General features: G+C 38.7%; 1 protein-coding gene and 1 non-coding gene across 2 annotated transcripts; both read right to left on the reverse strand.

Annotated features, from left to right (window-relative positions):
* Positions 1–6,582: 6,582 nt before the first annotated feature.
* LOC123525908 (uncharacterized) lies at positions 6,583–10,701 on the reverse strand. The gene is made up of 4 exons (XM_053539608.1): positions 9,859–10,701; positions 9,133–9,742; positions 8,907–9,088; positions 6,583–7,215 (listed from the first exon to the last, which is right to left on the reverse strand). The coding sequence occupies exons 1-4, from the start codon at positions 10,699–10,701 to the stop codon at positions 6,583–6,585; spliced, it is 2,268 nt and encodes a 755-aa protein (XP_053395583.1).
* Positions 10,702–16,031: 5,330 nt separating this feature from the next.
* Trnas-uga (transfer RNA serine (anticodon UGA)) lies at positions 16,032–16,113 on the reverse strand. Its single transcript has one exon. It is a non-coding gene; the product is annotated as a tRNA-Ser (tRNA).
* Between the last annotated feature and the right edge of the window lie 1,763 nt (positions 16,114–17,876).

A 17,876-nucleotide genomic window follows, 5' to 3' on the forward strand; every position in this document is an offset into this window, starting at 1 on the left:
GTTACCATTCTAGCTGCTGGTGTAGAATTAAATGGAATATTGTTACGCTCCTGCCCCTTGGAGAAGCCTTCAGAATTATTTCTGTGTTTATGTGTATATATAGCCTATATGCTATGACAGCGGTCAGTCGCTGCCTAGCAAATATGCTAATAAATGCTACCTGACTGTAGCCCTTGTGCGTGATTGAACCTTAGGGTCAGGTTTTGAACATATAAGTATATGACTGGTAGACGTGTGTGTGACCGTTTAAATGTTCTTCTGGAGTTGACCACGGTGTGCTACTTCCCCTGTAGACCGCAACAGGCCGCTTAACGTGACCGGACTACGTTGACTGCTCGACGTGTCCGTATTTCCGTAGACTGCTATGTGTGATAGGACTTCAGTTGACTGCTCAACGTGACCGCACTTCTGTAGGCTGCTAGGTGTGACAGGGCTCCAGTTGACTGCCCAACGTGACTGCTATAGGCTGCTAGGTATAACAGGACTTCAATTGATAGCTCAGCGTGGCTGTACTTCTGTAGTCTGCTCTACGTGACACGGTTTCAGAAGTCTGCTTGTGTCTGAAGGATCGAGTGGTTCTAACCTTGATGCTCCAACATAGATACTCTTGGGAATTTAATTATAAATGTGAAATAAAGTGCAAGTCTGTTAAACGTTTCTAGAATTTATTAAACAAAACAAGCATTTTCAATGCAGAATTCACAAAATCTATACTGTATGCATGTAATCACACACAAAAAAACACGGATACGGAGGTAACAGTCGCGAAGCCGCCACAAGAATTCCACGAACTGTCAGTTTCCCAAGATAAACATACAATAAATTAAAATATTGCAAGAAAAATCTATTTTTACACAGTAATAAACTTTAAAATGACTTTCTTAGAAATCTAAAGTAAACTAGAATGTGTCTGTAGGACACAGAGTGTGCCCCCCATTGGTACATTTGTCACAAATAAGTGGCAATAATTCAAATGGTTGCAGTCTTAATGGGGTATAGCCTCAACAAACATTTTATGAAAAGGATTCATTATTCTAGGCGCTATACTTTTTGAGCTATGGGCATCACAAACAAAACATCCGCTATTTTGGCTATTTCAATGGCCCTAACTCTGTAATAAGAGCTAAGATTCTCAAGAAGAATGCCAAGTGTGCAAGGTCACATCACGATAAAGACTCCAGCAAGGTTTCCTGAATTTATATCAAATACTCCTTGAGCTAGGTATACAATTAGGTGAAAAGGTGCATTTTTTTACTATTTCAGGGGCCATAACCTTAAAAATAAGGGGTGGAGCCAGCCAAAAAATTAGAGGTGTGCAAGTTTATATTATGATAAAGACTTATGCGAGTTTTCAACCATTTATATTAAGTACATTTTGAGCTAGGTGTGTCACAAGGTGAAAATGTACATTTTTGACTATTTCAGGGGCCATATCTCTAAAAATAGGGGGCGGACCCTAATGAAAAATAGGAGGTGCACATGTTCATATCATGATTAAGACTCAGGCAAGGTTTCATGAATCTATATCAAATACTTTTTGAGCTAGGCATGTCAGAAGGTGAAAATGTGCATTTTGACTAATTCAGGGGCCATACTTCTAAAAATTGGGGGCAGACCCAAATGAAAAATAGGAGGTGCACAAGTTCATATCATGATTAAGACTCATGCAAGGTTTCATGAATCTATATCAAATACTTTTTTAGCTAGGCGTGACACAAGGTGATATTTACTTGACAGAATCACTTTATGAAGGTCGCTCCACCAAATGAAATTGGAATTTATCATGCAACTACTATGCAAAGTGCCTGATATCACTTGCCTGATATTTTTGTTTTGATATCAGGTCATTGACCTGATATCAAAATTAAGCTCCTCCCATATTGACGGACTAGTTTTTACATCAGAGTCCAGTTTCGATGTTGCAAAACTTTTTTCTGAATAGATTCTGTAATCTCAACAAATTTCCTTGAATATGGTTGTCTCTACATTTATCACACAGACAATAGACTGAATGACGTCATTTTTGTAACGTTCATCATGACCTCACAATGTTTACATGGATCGATTCTTGGAAAGGTTTACAACACACTTGATAATGTAAATTACTACTCTTTCTTGAGTTATGCCTAATTTAAGACATGCACATTTTATTAAGAAAGTATTTGTGTTAATTATTATTCTTGGATCAGTTTATTATAATTCTTGGATCAGTGTACATTTAGTGATTAAACTTTAAAGTATCTCTGACCTGAGTCTGGAACTGAAAATGAAATTTTCAGCGCTTGGACATGTAGTTGTCTGAGTCAAATGTTTAATAATGTGGAAATAAAGCATGTTCTGGTTTATTCAAGAGGATGATTTTTTATTTTTACGCAGGTGAGAATTTATTTCATTGTTATTTTCACAAAAATATCAGAAAGTCAAAAAACATTGTCGAAGTTGAATTCTGCCGTATTGTTTCGTTCAGATGTTTCAGGGGCGGATGAACTTTCAAATCCGTAAAAAATAAATCTATTAATTGTTTGCTTCAGAAATCATTGTTTATGAACTAAGAGATGAGGACATATGTTGTTCTAGGCAGTTTGTATGAGTTTCATGATAAATAGAATAACAGGCTACTGTATTTTGATATCGATGTTCGGTTCCCTTACCCCTTCCAGCCCATATCAACCTCGACCTGATAACATTGAGATCAAAAGTCAGTAGATGCTATTCTCTATTTAACAACTGGAACTTTAAATGAAGGAATAAGAAATTGTTGACATGAGTCGTGAAGATTGGATACATTTACAAACTTTAAAAAGTTCTGTCATGGAAACGGCTTCAAAAGTGAAGGATAGATCAAAATGCTGGTACAATACGTAATGTCTGGTTGTTTTCTTGTGAATATAACCTAAGACAACAGTCAGCTTCAAGCGTTGTCGCCATTTAAAGCTGCAAAACGAAAGTAAACAACCCAAGTGAAAGAAAGAAGGATAAATAAAAGGTAATATTTCTGGAGCATTCCATTACCCGCCGGTTTTCCATGGCAAAACTCCTGTTGCCATAAATATTTAAATTTTACTCTTCCAGAACTAAAATTGGTAGCATGTGAGTAACCTACTTAAACAAAACATATATGGAATTAACCACCTTAAATTGAAACAAATTTTCATCAAATGCCTTAACAGTCATCAATAGCAAAATTTAAAGAGTGTGTTACTATAAAAATTCATTTAACAAGATGCATATATTAAATTTCTGCATTTAAATTTAAATTGCAAACCCAAAGAAAAGAGTATCGAATGCGTATTTACACGTTAAAACACTTAGACTTTCAGCCTTGCTTTAAATAACAACTAGAACATCATTAAGAAAAACAATACTTAACAATAATATGTTATTTAACCCTAAAGGTATTTATCTAATAATATTAAGCAGGATGATTAAATTAAATCAAATTCTCCTAGAATATGACTAGTTTAACATTTCTGCACAATTAATCCCGGTTTATAAAATTCAAATGTTCATCTCCTATTAGATTTCTTATTAACTACGGATTTAAGAGTGCGATTATTCTCCTTGTTTTCCTCTTCTCTGGCCCTCTTGGCTGGAACTGTTTCAGCTGATTCATGTCTTCGTCCATTACGCTTCAACTCATCAACAATGCGGTCAGCTGTCCTTATGGTAACTAGGGAGTCAGTCATTGAATCCAGGCAGTTCTGCAGGTGCCTGTTTGCCCTCGCCACTGACTCGAACGCAAACGTTACTTTTCCCAGAGAAACTTCGATGGTTTTCTCGAAGTGCCCCAACACGGCATCAACGGGTCAAAGTCCTTGCTCGCTCGCCTGGGTTCAGCTCTCGTCTGGGTCTCCCGCTCTCTGGTGTCCTTGACCGGCTCGTTCGTTTCATGGGACGGCACAGGTGAGAAGGTAATTTGCTCTTGGGTTGCTTTCCCATCAACTAAGGTATGATGTTCTTGACACTAAGATTGTTGTCAAGTGTCGAGTCCAGAGGGTCTAAACTCTTTAGTCCTTTTGATCTCCGGCGTATTCAGGGTGGATAATGCGGAATTCCCTGATATTGATGGGGTGCTCATTCTACTGGTACCAGGTACAGCGGGCATGTGCAAAATGGGACTTGCACCTGCGATGATCTTTAGTGGTGTTGACTCGTACCCGATCGTGCCTGTTGGAGTCACTGCCATCTGGAGGTTGGTTTTCGACAATGTTTCCGTGCTAGAATTAGGGTTGGCGGTAGACACAGCATCCCCGAAGGAGTTAACGTTAGAGGACCTTGTCAGTCCTGGCATGCTGGGATCGTATTGCAATGCCGGCGGCAATGTTGGCGGTGCAAATGCTGGTGGTGTTGGTGGCGCTTTTGATGATACTGATGCTAGAGGGCAGCTAGAACAGACGGAGGCAGCTGTACGGTGATAAGCTCCTCACTCGACTTCGTGATTGGTGCCTGTGGGGAAGGAATTGCAGTGTTGAGCTGGCCACTAGATCTTTCAGACATCTGCTCCAACTGGGTATCTTCTGGCACTGCTCGAAAGTCTATACCTTCCTGGCATTAGGGTTCTGCACCAGATACTTCTGGTTATCCATGGTCTCCCCCAACGTGCTGACCATTACCATATGCCTGTCTAACTGTTCACGATTGATGTACCGGAACATACAAAGGTTGCAGTAGAACGACACACTATCTAGCGCCAGTTGGTGCTTCAAAACATGGTTAACCATCCGGTACTTCTCCCCTACGTGCTGCGACCCATTCTTCTCGCAGTGAAAACAGGTGAAGTACTTGCGCTTTACGGCTTTACCTTCCATCATTTCCTGGAATGAAAAATTGTTCTCCACTGAATTGACATTTAAAGTTATGGGTAGCTGACAGTTTCGTAGAGTGTGCGGCGGAACACTTCAACGTCGCGGAACACGGTGACGTGACAGAAAATGACCGCTTGACTAAAAACGTCACCCTTCGTCGTAGACGTTTTGCTTGTTACAACCGGCAGTGCAATATCCGCTTGACCTTGAGTACTGTTTGACAGCTTCTAAAATACGTAACATGAAATGAAAATAGAGACCAAATTTTATAGTGACAAAATATATCACTAGCATTTATTCACAATCTTTTTGACCACTTTACTGGCCCATTTTGGTACTTTTGACCCATTATAATGTTTTAACTTGTCGTGGTGTATTAACACAGTACGCCCATCGCGATCAGTCTGAACAACAAAGTTCACAGGTGATGTCTTCTTGGTAACAACAAAAGAACCATCAAACTTCTTTTCGGAACGCTGTCATCTTCCCTCACACCATATACAAGGTCAGCTGGAAGTCTCACCTCACGCCCAAAGCACATCAGATTTGGTGTAAGTTTCGTAGACTCATTGGGAAAGGAACGGTATGCCCCAGCTATGCATCCTAGGAAAAGGTCCCACTCATCCTGGTCAATGAGGAAAGCTTGTATCATTTTCAGGAGACTTTTATTGTAGCGCTCTACTTGGCCATTCCCTTTTGGGTTTCTCGGGCTTGTTCTGCTCTTCCTTATCTGAAACAGGGTACATAACTCTTTGAAAATATTACTTTCAAATGTATGGCCCTGATCACTATGGATCTTCAAGGGCGTCCCCCACCTAGAGATAAATTCGTTTGCTATTCGCAAAGCACAGTCTTCTGCTTGCTGATTCGGCACAGCTATGACTTCAACGTACTAAGTGAAATGGTCAGTAAGCACGAGTATGTATTTGTTCCCATTGGCCGTCACTGAAAGAGGACCAAGATAATCTATGGCTACGGTATCCCATTGGGCACTACTCTGCAAATGATCAGTTGGACCTCTTGGGGTTTTCTGCGGCGCTTTATCAGATTCGCAGACGTCACACGTCTTGACATAAAGATTAACATCACCCTTCAAACCATACCAATAGAAGTTTGCCAGGATTCTGTTTTGTCTTCTTAGTTCCCAGGTGGCCTGTAAGTACGCTGTCATGCATGTGGCTTAAAATTTCCCTTTGCAGGCTACGTGGCACTATAACCTGATTATACTCATCAGTCCCATTCTTTTTTTCGAAATCTTCTGCAAGAAAATTTTCCTTCATATATAGTGAATCCCAGAAAACATAGTACTGCCTTGTTGCTTGACTTTCTGTCTCCACGGCAGTGCTGCTTGGTTTTATGTTCTCTGCCAGTGTATTGATGAGCGTCACAATCTCTGGATCAGACCTCTGTTTTTCGGCCATCTTCTCGGGAGAATGCAGTTAAAGTTAAGGATGGACAGCTTTACCCTCCATGTCTTTTGAGGTGCTGGGACCCGAGTAATCGGTGTCCTTATCACTTTTCTCAGTGGCGCCCCTAACTTTGTCGGCTCTGGTTCCCAGTTTTTTACTTGCGCGCATTACTACTTGGTTGCTTGGAGTAGTCGTACACCCCATGTCTTCTGCGCGTTTCCTGCATTTTTACACGGTCCACATTTCAAGGCCTCATTCATATCTACTTCACTACATTGACAGTCCCTAGGTTGCTCACATCTCGAATGGGCGTCACAATGTAATTGCTTCTTTCCGGGCCTGTACTCTATTGCCAAGTCGTATGGTGCTTAGATCTCGATCCATCTTGCTATCTTACCGCTGGGCTCTTTGAGGCTGAACAACCAGACCAATGCCTGATGGTCTGTTCGGACTAAGAAACGCCGTCTCAGAAGATATTGGCGATAATACTGGATGAAAAAGACCACTGCTAGCAGCTCTTGCGCAGTTATGCAGTAGTTTTGCTCTGCCTTGTTTAATCCTCTGCTTGCGTATGCGATCACTCTTTCACGTCCACCTTGCTCTTGGGCCAAAACGGAACCGATTCCTATTCCCAAAGCATCCGCATCAAGAATGAACATGCCGCCATCATTCAGAGGGTAACCCATGACATCAGGACTGGTAAGTGCTTCTTTCAGTGCACAGAATACCTTTTCGCAGTAGATGCTCCAAATAAATTCCTTGCCCTTTTTCGTTAATTCTATTAACGGCCTGGCGGTTGTAGCGAACCCTCTGACGAATTTTCTGTAGTATGAGCCTGTCGCCACGAACTGCTTCACTTGTTTTGGAGTCTCTGGCCTTGACCACTGGAGTATCTTGGATGTGTTCGTTGGGTCTGGTCGGACACCATCTTTCGAAACACTACCTCCGTCTGCAACAGATGACATTTGTCTGGACGCAACTTCAAACGGGCAGATTGAATTCTAAAAAAAAACTTCATCAACACATCCAATATGCTGGCTGAAGGTCGCTTCGTATACAATAACGTCGTCAATGTAAACTAAACAAATTTCCCATTGAAGACCCTGCAGAGCGCGCTCCATCATTCTCTGAAATGTGCTGCTGCTATTATTCAGGCCAAAAGGCATTCTAGTAATCTCAAACTGACCAAATTTGCGTATAAAAGCGCTCTTGGGAATATCCTCTTTTTTAACAGGTATCTGAAAGTACCCACCGCTGAAATCAAAGCTGCTAAACAGGCTAGCACCGGCGACCGCATCGAGGCAATCTTGAACTCTGGGAAGCCATCTTGTTTGACGAGAGCATTGACTCTGCGATAGTCAACACAGGGCCTGATAGCTCCTGACTTCTTTTTGACAAGAACAATAGGACTCGCCCATGGCGAGGTGCTTTTCTGGATGACGCCCTTCCTTAAAGAGAATTCCTATAGTTTTTTTCCTTTCATAGAATTTTTTTATATTCACATATATGATAGAAAAATTCGTGCTAAAAACAATGAACAAATAAAAACAAAAGGTCACCAGGCTTGTTTTTGTGAAAAATTTATTTGAACACACCCACTGTTGCTGAAACTGCAAGCGATTTTTCAACATTTTCATAATTTTCTGCTTTTTTATAAATACCAACTAAAATATACATCAAGAAAGCACAATACGGTTTTTTTTTCTTTTTACAGATTTTATTATATATTTATTTGATATCATAGTCATACTTGTAATACTCTATCCTTACAATAATGGATACAGATGAAAAAAAAAATATTGTTTCATATTTACTTTTGTGAACTTTTGCAATGAAAAATACCCATAGTGTAGAATATATTTTTAAATTTTGAAAAAACTCTTTCATAGAATTTTTTCCTGTTTTTCCTGTGTATAGATAATTGTATTGTGAGCATAAAAAATGGCTAAAAATGTATGGGTCACCAGGCTAAATTTTCTGTTAAGACCGCTAGAATACAACAGCTGTTCGGACGGAAATGGCGCGAACCTGGACAAATTGATTACATGTATGTCTGCTAAAAGTTAAAAAAAAGTTTTAAAAATTCTTTATTTTTCTATAATTGAATACTTAATAATCCGAAAGGTGACATTGTCGTATCAGAACTAAGTCAATTATCTTACATTATATGAACAACACTGTCTTTGTACTAAAATGCGATGCGAAAACACAACCAAAAAAAATAGCAAGATATCTGTCAGGCATGATGCTTGTCAATACAACATAAACCAGTATCAACATTTGATTACTGATAAAACTTATCAACAATGTTATTTCATTCAAGATTCATCATATTTAAGATTGTCTGTAACATGTTTCAACATATGTTGACTTCAGTTCAGTTTTCCATAGAAAGTGTCGGCTGCGCAGAAAGATGCGCATAAAAAACTATAGGAATTCCCTTTAAAAGATCTTCAATAGCCTTCTTCTCCTCGTCTGCATACGCTAGAGGTACTCTTCTTGGACGTTGCTTTGCCGGTGCAGCATCCTCTGTGTTAATCGGGTGTTCAACTAGATCTGTCATACCAAGGTCCCACTCATCTTTTGAAAATGTGTCTGAATGTTTCACTAGAAGACATGCAATAAGTTCAGCTTCCTGAGTTGTGCGACCCTTCACAGCTCAATTGAAAAGTTCCTTTAGATGGTCAGGTACCTCTTCTTTTGACCTTGGCAACTCGGGCATTGACTCCACTTGCTTCTTCTCTACAACATCAACTCGCCTTATCCTGTTCAGATTGTCTACCTCACTTTCATGTTCTTTCTCTGACACAATGCTCACTATCTTCTGTACCTTTTCGGCCTTGCCTATCACTGCATCCTGTCTGAGTTTAATATCTGTATGGAAAGGATTCAAAATCCGCACCTTTGAAGTCGCTGACCTGTTATATCAACCAACGTTGATGCTAACTCTAACTGGTATTTCTCTTTGAAACCCTCTGTAGGTTCCACTAGGTAATCTGCCTGCATATTACTACCATCAGTTTCACTTCTTTCTATAAATACATCTACCAATGTTTCTGTTCTTCCCGTAATCTCTACATCACCGGCAACTATGACTTTCCTTGTCTTTAAGTGACTCACTCTGCGGCGGCAAGGTTTCTCCTTACCCTCTAACATGATCATGTTTTTGGACAGCAGTAGATCAGCAGCATTCAATATATCGTAACCCAGTAGAGCATCATCCTCGATATCTGCGACAATGATCTCTCTGTTCAGATGTAGTTCACCTAACTTCATCCCGAATACCGCCTTTCCAAGTATCTTGATAGGGGTCCCTTCGGCACCCTTCAGGCGTGCTGAACTTTTTAAGGGTGGTCTCTCTGCGTCACCCAACTTGTGATACACCCTAGATGATAGGATATTTCTCGAGGCACTAGTGTCCGCCGTGAACACTACCGGCTTCCCTTCAACAGTGCCCTCAATATATACACCATCGATGGTCTCCCCTTCCCTACCAAATATTTCTTCTACTGTTCCCAGTCCGTTATCCTGTTTCTCATATAGTTCAGTGGCCTTGACATCAAATACTACTGGGACCCCCCTTTGGCCGCAAGGGTCGGTACGTTGAAGTTTAAAGAGTGACCATCATCCTTCCTTTGTCTAACCCTGGCATCTGTTCTTCTATCTTCAGTTTTCTTCAAAGGGTAGTTTCTTGCAAAGTGGCCATTTTTGCGGCAGTGAAAGCACTCCATGTTTTTTATGTCCGCCCTTTTATTCTGGTCTGTCTGTTTGTGAGGCTGAGGCTCATGTGCTTTCTCCAGTTTAGAAAGCCTTTCTAAAATCTGATCAAGTACCTTCATTTGATCATTTGTTTCTTCTTTCTTTTTCTTCTCGGCATTCTTCCACTCCGGTACTCTCTTAGCTCGCTCATATCTGGGGCTGTCATGATACAACCTATCATCAGTATCTTCTGCTCGGAATCGCCTTACTCCCTGTTTATTTCTTCTATCAGTTCTACCATAGCTTCTTGTTTGTATTAGGTTCACTACGTGAAACACTGCCTCGTCAATATTTGCCGGCTTTTTATGGTATTCTATTTCGAACCGTATTTCTTCATCCTTTAAACCATCTAAAAACCTCCTGACTAAGTCTTCATCACGTGTCCTTCTATCCCTATACCCGTGCGCTTTGTCATACAACCTCTTCAAGTCAGCTACATATTCCTCAGCAATCTCCCCTTGTCGTTGGGTCCTAGCACTGAACTTGGTCGCAAAGAAACGTGTTGTTTCAATCTTTCTATGTCTGTTATTCAGCTCAGTGATCAGATCACCATAGTTCTGTAAATTTGAAGGGGGAAGATGCGTGAAAACACACTCACTCGCTTGGCCCTCTATTCCTGGTAGCAGCTGATCAAGTCTCTCTTCTCGTCCCCTTCTATACCTACGAGCAACCGCTTCAAAGCGGGCTTTCCAAGTTGCCCAGTCTTCTTTACCTGTAAAAGAAGGCATTTTTACATTGAAAGACTTAAAATTCATGTGCTCAAAATTATTTTGGTTGACGTTAGCCGTATTATCACGTATGCCGTACCGGTGACTTTCAGTTACCCTTTATGGACTCATAGATGCACATTCAAAGTTGTTTTGGTTGACGTATGCCAAGTCATCCCGTATGCCGTACCCATGACTTTCAGCTACCCTTTGTGGTTGCATAGATACACCATACAATCCTCCCTGATCTTCATAATATCTTCTTGCATGGTCTACACCATTCATGCGTGGTGAAAAATTAACAGAATTTGATTGCCTAGCTGGGGTCTGCTTCAACTCCTTCAACTCTTTGACAACGTCCTTCAATACATCGGTCAAACCGTTCATCATTGCAGATATCTAAACGACTGCATTCTCATTTGTGTTGCCGCTGCTTGCGTCCTGTGTTAGTACAGCAGAGTGATCACTCATAATATAAGCCACCTCAGACATTTCATTGACTGTTTCAAAATCTGCAGACCTTGTGTGCAATTCATCCAGAGGTTGCTTACCACCCCATCACTGTCAAAAGGTGAAGTACTTCTCATAGTTGCTGCTGCTTATTTAAAGGGTATCTAAAATTCAGGTGTCTGTTAATTAAGAATCACTGGTCACCGGTAGCTTCAAGTTCAGGTTCGAATCTCTGGATCTACCTATGGAAAACAGTAGATCCCACCGCTGCCACCACAAAATGTTACGCTCCTGCCCCTTGGAGGAGCCTTCTGAATTATTTCTGTGTTTATGTGTATATATAGCCTATATGCTATGACAATGGTCAGTCGCTGCCTAGCAAATATGCTAATAACTGCTACCTGACAGTAGCCCTTGGGCGTGATATTGGGTATGGTTCTGGATTACGTTGACTTGGGCCGGATTGAACCTTAGGGTCAGGTTTTGAGCATATAAGTATATGACTGGTAGACGTGTGTGTGGCCGTTCAAATGTTCTTCTGGAGTTGACCACTGTGTGTTTCTTCCCCTGTAGGCCGCAACAGGCCGCTTAACTGACCGGACTACGTTGACTGCTCGACGTGTCCGTATTTCTGTAGGCTGCTAGGTATGATCTTTTTACACAGTAATAAACTTTAAAATGACTTTCTAAGAAATCTAAAGTAAAAAAAATAATGCACACCTTTCTAATTTTGAATCTGGTCAAATATTTTAAAAATTCTAAGCAAATGCCAAAATGCAGTGTGCAGCCGAAATTTTGGTGTTGGAACTCCAGAATGACGGTGAGCAGCCCTACATAGCTTTACATGATATCAGTTGTAATGTGTTCTTTATCGAATGTTTATCCTTATGAAACGATTTTTGAGTAAGCTTAAACTAATAGCAAGCGAGCGGCAGTTACTTTTGAATAACATTCCTTGCTTCCTCTTATTATTCTTTATAATGTTAGCTTATATCTGGCATTCAAGAGAAATATGAACGCGTATGGAAGGTGTTTAAAAGAAATATTTATTTTTTCCAAAACCGCCCATACGTTGGAGTCGTAATTGGTGCCGGCTATAATTCAATCCAGACGCACGCATGTTCATACACTATTGTATATTACAGTTCCATCGGTCGCTCTTTAGAACTTTTGTTAACGTATAAACGAATGTGATCATTCAGTATGTTGAAAACTAATGCTTATACGAGTGGTTGAGATTTCAAGAAGCTTACATGCATGCACCCCAATACGTTAACATTTTCAAAACGTTTCAAAGAGTTCCTCAGTATACTTACATATACACATTGAAAGATTTAGATCAGGTAAATTCTGGAGATTTACGGAAAAACTGAATGAAAATTCTAGCACTTAGTGCGCAATGATTAATAGACTGGACTCTTACACGAACCAATATACATAGAAGTATAAATCCTGTCTATAGGTAAACAAAACAGTTTATGCAAAAAGCCAAATTTCACCAGAAATGACTACAAATCATTGACAGATAAGGCATGTCTACGGTTTACGAACTCGTCTTTAAAGTCATTAATTTCTGTACAGTCGTTGGTCGCAGTATACATTGTACCCGAAATTTTCACTGGCAGTCATAGAAAATTGTTGTAGAATATCCTGTATAAATGGAACAAGTATTTCCCAGTGTAATATATGCTTTAAGAGTAAACTTTAAATTGATAAACTATTTCGTTGTAGCTATAGGTAAAATACTGTACATTATTAGCGAAACATTTCCACAACACTGTGCTGGGCCTTCTTTTTCTTAAAGAAAAATGTCTCAGGTTGGTCCTTCGACCATTATTCTCTTTAATGTATGTGAATCATAATACTGATGACTTACTGAATATAACTTGTCTCTTTGCTGGTGATAATTCATTAGCTGTCTCACCTTCAGACATAGATTTCATGCAACACATGTTAAATACTGATCTTCAGGAAAATAGTGACTGGTCTCGGCAATGGCTCGTTTAGTTCAATCCTAATAACATAGACGTAGTATTACACTGGGATCCGAACGTTAACCTACACTGACATTAAATAACGTTAGTCATCTACTTTTCAGATTATAATTGACTTTAGCAAAAATTAAAAATTAATCGTAAGTCTTTGAATCAGATATGTACAAATATAATATGTATAACTATAAAATGGCGAAATATTTAGACCTTGAGTAATAATCCTAATAACGATAAATAAACATTACTTGGTTTAGCAAAGATACTGTCCAAATAGCGAGGCTTTATCCTCAATGCCGTAAGTCCTCCATCTCTAGTTAAAATGATAAAGTATACAAGATGTTGATACTGGGAAGGAATCTAGAAACACCGGTTAAGTTGCATACCTTCATGTATCTCTGAAATAGTATTTAGGAATTTGTTCAGTCACCAATCAAAATACTTATGTATGTATACTTTTTAAGCGGCGAAACATTTAGACCTTGAATAATTATACTTAAAGCGATGAACAAACATCACTCGATTTATCAAAGATACTCTCCAGAGGTTCGAATCTTGAGCGAGGCTATATCCTCCATACCATTGGTACCCGCTCTCTGGTAAAAATGGTCAAGTATACAAGAGGTTGATTTTATATAAGGAATCTAGAAACACCGGTTAGGTTGTCTTACTTTCATGTATCACTGAAATAGTATTTAGAAACTCGTTCAGCTCAACAAACAAAGGCACATATAACAAATACTTATGTACTGACTAAAAAGAATATTTGTTGCGAGCAGGGTTCGAACCTACGCGGGTAATGCCCTTTGGATTTCAAGTTCAACGCCTTATAAAAAGTATTTATATGAGCCGTGTCATGAGAAAACTAACATAGTGGGTTTGCGACCAGCATGGATCCAGACCAGTCTGTGCATCCGCGCAGTCTAATAAGGATCTATGCTGTTCGCTTTCAAAGCCTATTGCAATTGGAGAAACTGTTAGCGAACAGCATGGATCCTGACCAGACTGCGCAAATGCGCAGGCTGGTCTGGATCCATGCTGGTCGCAAAGCCACTATGTTGATTTTCTCATGGCGCGGCTCATATATGTATATTTTTAAGCGGCGAAATATTTAGACCTTGAATAATTATACTTTAAACGATGTAAACCATTACTTGGTTAATCAAAGATACTCTTCAAATGCCAAGTGTTTGAATCTGCAGTGACGCTATATCCTACATTCAATAATTTTAATGGTTCTTCGTCCATCTGTGGTTAAAATGGTTTAAAATCTTGATATTGGAAAGGAATCTAGTACCATTAGTTATATTGTCTTACCTTTACATTTGATTGAAATACTATTTAGAAATATTCTTTCGATCCTACAATTAAAGGTCCACTATTAAAACCCGAACGAGTATTATATGAAAACCAGAGTTTGTAGCTGAGACTTCCTATTTACTTAAAATATGGCCCACTGCATCGGATCTGACCAAATAGTCATGAATATGTTCAAGAATAACTAACAAATAAACAAAACATGTTGCCTATGTCAAACTGAAAGTATGTTTTCCGACTGCTTACGAAAGAATCCTCCGAAACGAGGCTATAATTTATAAATAGATGCAAAATATATTATATGCCCAAACGATAACTTGATGTTTACAAACTTAGCACATGGAATTCAACAATTTTGTGACTCACAAAAACTTCATGAAAATCATTCTTATAATACAGGTAATAAACAGCTTACTACAAGTTTTCGGGAGGACAATTCAGGCCCTTCCCGAATAAAAGTGTTTTTACAACTTCGTCTGCAAACTTTTTCTCTTTTCAGTATAGTTTTATGAATAACTGTCTTACACTGCAGAAACAAAATGTGATTGAAATTTACCTAAATACACTGATTTATGTACATATGGCTACATTAATTTAATAAGATTTTAGACATTAAACACATTGTCTTGGCCTAATATATGTCACTGTCATTTTTAAACTTAAAACCCTGCTCCGCGGCTATTCAGATTTTATTGCGTGTATGCAACCTATGTTTACAATAGGTAGCAGTTAACGGCCACGCGCTGCACTTTAGCACGCAAAACCACAGGTTTTGTATACAGAATTTTATATAAAATAAACTCTATTTTGACAGGCGTCACTGTTCATAGTCAGAATTTTCATGCTTTTTCAGTGACATTTTAAGGTTAAAAAGTAGGACTGGAACAGGTCTTTAAATTTTGTACATTTCACATTTTTCGTGCAAGTCGTGTATAATTACCATTTTGGAAATACAGTTATTTTGTCGCGCGTTTTTAACGGATATTCGTTTGAAACAATTTTAAAATCACATGATCCCGAAGAATTTCCGACCGATTACGGAAAAACGATAAACATGAAAGTAGGACAAAATGACCACCCATGTATGTCTATGAAAATACAGAAACAATCGTGTGTTTCTCTGTATAGTAGTCGCAACTTGACCGCAATGGTTGACCTTTGCATTATAATACATAATAAGGCACATATATAAAGGAGTGTACTTAAAACACGAGCTGCACGAGAAAAAGGAAATATAAATTTGTGTAAATTGAAAAGTTTTAACTGATCAAATGTAAGTATATATACTTTGATACTGCACTGTATACAAACTAATTCCATATAGATGTACACGGCTACCCTACGCACCCTTTATTTCTACAAAGAAATAATCGATATGAATAATCAGCCGTAGGTTAACCATCGCGGTCAAGTTGCTACTACTATACATGTGTTGATTTCTAGGGAATATTGCACGGCTATCGTAATGTTTAGTACTATATTTCAAAATGTGTAGTCTTTTTTTAAGATTTATGTCTATTCATTTGTCTTTATTTTGCACCTTTAAAGGCACGTACGATAAGTACTTATATATCACTTATTAAAATGTATATTCGCTGCGAGCAGGGTTCGAAACTGCGAAGGCAATGCCCATTGGATTTCAAGTCCAACGCCTTAACCACTCGGCCATCACAGCTATGTCTATGTCTTTTTCTATTTGACTTAGAATAATATTATATACATGTTACTTTGTTTGTCCAACTCATGTTGGGATTATTCATTCTGTTTCGCCATTCCATGTCAATAAATCCATCATCCATCACCACATTATTCATTTAGTAAGCGGTTTGTAGTTCAAAAGTTGAAGATACAGAATACATTTGTTTAAAGACGATAATATGTACATAGCACAAATTATTATCGGTGTATCGGTATTGGAAAACAAACGTTTATTAACAAGTTTTTCATCAAAATGTTTATTCTGCAAGGAATTTCTATGAGCAAAAAATATTGTAAAATATATGACCTCGACGTGATTCGAACACGCAACCTTCTGATCTAGAGTCAGACGCGCTACCGTTGCGCCACGAAGCCTGTAGATATATAATCTACTTATTATATAAAATTTAGGTATAAATCATTTTTCATTGAACACATTTATAATCAGTACGCGCTACCAATTGCACCAGCGAGATAATCAAGTCCGTGTATCAACTTATTCTACAGAGATTTTTCAGCCGGGTGTTGTGGACGCAACTTGACCCCGATGGTTGACCTTTGTATTATAATACATAATTAGATACAACCTATTATTGAAAAGGAGGGTACGTTAAACGCTTCGGCTCTTTGCATTCATAAATTTAAAATTGACGGCTACTCTAAGTACCCCATATTTCTACAATGAAATAATCGATATGAATAATCAGCCTCAGGTCAACCATCGCGGTCAAGTTGCGACTACTATATGGACCGAATATCGATATAACCCGATTGAAAAAGCGTATCATTCCGTCACGGCTTTAAAACACGCGGCCGTACTGTATAAAAGTGGATGCAACTTGACCCCAATGGTGACCTTTGTATTGTAGTACATAATTAGATACAACCTATTATTGAAAAGGAGTGTACATAAAACTCTTCAGCTCTTTGCATTCATAAATTTAAAATTGACTGCCCCATATTTCTACAATGAAATAATCGATATGAATAATCAGCCTAAGGTCAACCATCGCGGTCAGGTTGCGACTAATATATAGTGGACGCAACTTGACCCCGATAGTTGACCTTTGCATTATAATACATAATGAGGCACGACCTATTATTGAAAAGGTGTGTACGTAAAAACGAGCTGCACGAGAAAAAAGAAATATAAGTTTGTGAATATAAATTAGTGTATTTGAAGGTTTTAACTGATCAAATGTAAGTATATATACTTTATACTGCACTGTATACGAACTAATTCCATATAAATATACACGACTAACCTAAGCACCCTTGATTTCTATAATGAAATAATCGATATGAATAATCAGCCTAAGGTCAACCATCGCGGTCAAGTTGCGACTACTAATAAGCTTTGATAATGTGGCAGTTGAGTCCAATAAGTCCAGGGGTGTTCAATGATAATCCGTCATAAACTATTGTAAAACAAATATTGGATTTACCTGTATTGGAAAATAAACGGTGTCGATTGTATTTAGGTCAACTGCCACATTATCGAAGTTTATTAGTACTACACGCCTCATAAAATAAACAAACGTGTTTGTAAACATGGCCGTTTCCAAACTAAATGGGGGTCCATGCTCAAAATAATGACAAAATATAATTCATATCGCATATCCGTAGCCTTGACCAACCTATAAACCGGGCCAGTCTATTTTGTTGACCCATTTAAACGAGGAGTATGTTAACTGACTTATGTCATTTTTTATTTAGATCAGAATAATGTATTTTATGTAC

This window comes from Mercenaria mercenaria, chromosome 3 (assembly GCF_021730395.1).
Source record: "Mercenaria mercenaria strain notata chromosome 3, MADL_Memer_1, whole genome shotgun sequence".
Taxonomy (NCBI): Eukaryota; Metazoa; Mollusca; class Bivalvia; order Venerida; family Veneridae; genus Mercenaria; species Mercenaria mercenaria.